At 33.9% G+C, this 2022-nt stretch overlaps 1 protein-coding gene across 1 annotated transcript; it reads left to right on the top strand.

Annotated features, from left to right (window-relative positions):
- LOC109330784 lies at positions 40–964 on the top strand. The gene is made up of 2 exons (XM_019565063.1): positions 40–43; positions 120–964. The coding sequence occupies exons 1-2, from the start codon at positions 40–42 to the stop codon at positions 962–964; spliced, it is 849 nt and encodes a 282-aa protein (XP_019420608.1).

Genomic DNA, 2022 nt, shown 5'->3' with positions numbered 1-2022 from the left:
GAATTCCGTGATTCTGATCTAAAAGACAAAGTTGTAGAAATGGGTATGTCCTATTTATATTTTTATTTTATTAATATTGTTATATTATGGATATTAATATGTTTGTATTTATTTACTAGGTTATGAGTTGATGCGACCACGGTTCGAGCGAATGTTGAATTCGTTGCGTCAAAAAAATTCAAGGGCTGCTGCATGGTTGGACCAGATTCCAAAAGAGAAATGGAGTCAGGCATATGATGGAGGGAGACGATATGGCCACATGACTACCAATCTTGCTGAATGCATTAACGGTGTTTTGAAAGGATCAAGAGCTCTTCCTATCACTGCACTTGTTAGAGCAACATATTATAGGCTTAACGAATGGTTCAATGAACATCGAAATGAAGCCTCTAACATGGTTATGGCAGGACATGTATATTGCGAAGAATTGACAAAGGTTATCAAAGAAAATCAACGTAAATCTACATGTCAACTAGTTCGTAATTTTTCACGAGAGACTGGAGTCTCTGAAGTTGAAGTTGTATCTAGGTCTGCTGGTCGGCAAGTGAGGCTGTATACAGTAAAACTTGCTGAGAATTGGTGTGACTGTGGAGAATTTCAATCATTACGATTGCCATGCTCTCATGCTATCGCAACGTGCGCTTCTTTGAATTTAGATTGCAGCCAATTTATCTCAACAATTTACCGCCTCGATAATCTTCAGAAGGTTTATGGATATGAGTTTCAACCACTTGGTAATGAAGAATATTGGCCTCCTTATTCAGGTCCGACATTCATTCCCAATCCTGTTATGCGTAGGAAAAGAAGTGGAAGACCAAAGACTTCACGCATTCACAATGAGATGGATGAGGTTGAAAGTGAACAACTTAAAAAATGTGGATGGTGTAGAACAGTAGGTCATAACAGGAAGACATGTCCATTGCGATCTAGAGAATTAGGGGAGAGTTCTAGGCAACATTCGTAAGACTAGTTTAATTGTTACTCAATACCTTTGTAATGTATTTACATTGATATAAAATTCTTTTATGAAATATGTGTAGTGAATATACTTTAAATTTATACTATAAATATACTAAATAAATATATTATAACTGTATACTATAAAAATACTATAACTATATATTATAAATATAACTGTAAATATAATTATATGCTACAAATATAACTAGAAATTATAACGTTACTGGGACTTTAAAATAAATGTGGGAGTGTGTAGAAGATTTTAGTGTGTAGGAGTTGAATGACTACACATCTTTGCAGAGATTCTTTTGTTTTGGTGCACATCCTTGCAGAGATTCTTTTCTTGAATCTCCTACACATCTTTGCAGAGATTCTTTGCTTCTTGCAGAGATTCGTTGAATGTACTATAAATCTTTGCAGAGTTGATTCTTTGCAGAGTTGATTCTTTGTAAAAATAAAATTGGTTACAAATATTAATGGCATTAAATTTAATTTAATCCGGTAGCCGTGTATGAGTTGGAGAATTTAATTTAATTAGTATATATATATAGACCAAACTCGGCATCCAGGGTGCCGAGTTCATGAAAGTTTATATGGAAATCGGCATTGGCACTGCCGATTTAGGCTAGGGCAAAAAAAAATTTCAATGGAAATCGGCATTGACACTGCCGATTTAGGTTACGTCAAAAATTATTAAATGTATCAGAATTCAATGTAATTTAATTTGGTATCAGAATTCAATTTATTGCATTTATTGCATTTAATTCCAGTTGACCAAAGTGTATCAGAATTCAAGTGCAGTATGTAATTTAATTCGGTAGTTGAAAAGTATTTAATTTACTTTGCTAGTTAGTTGCGAATTTGATTTAATTTGGTGCAGAAATTATGAACAACTAAACTCGGCAACCATGATGCCGAGTTCTACATATATATATATATATATTGAAATCGTCAATGGCAGTGACGATTTAGGCCTGGGAACAACTAAACTCGGCAACCATGATGCCGAGTTCTACATATATATATATATATATTGAAATCGTCAATGGCAGTGACGATTTA

Source organism: Lupinus angustifolius, chromosome LG17 (genome assembly GCF_001865875.1).
Source record: "Lupinus angustifolius cultivar Tanjil chromosome LG17, LupAngTanjil_v1.0, whole genome shotgun sequence".
Taxonomy (NCBI): domain Eukaryota; kingdom Viridiplantae; phylum Streptophyta; class Magnoliopsida; order Fabales; family Fabaceae; genus Lupinus; species Lupinus angustifolius.
The sequence above is the reverse complement of the archived record's forward strand: the minus strand, read 5'-3'. Positions and strand labels throughout refer to the sequence as shown.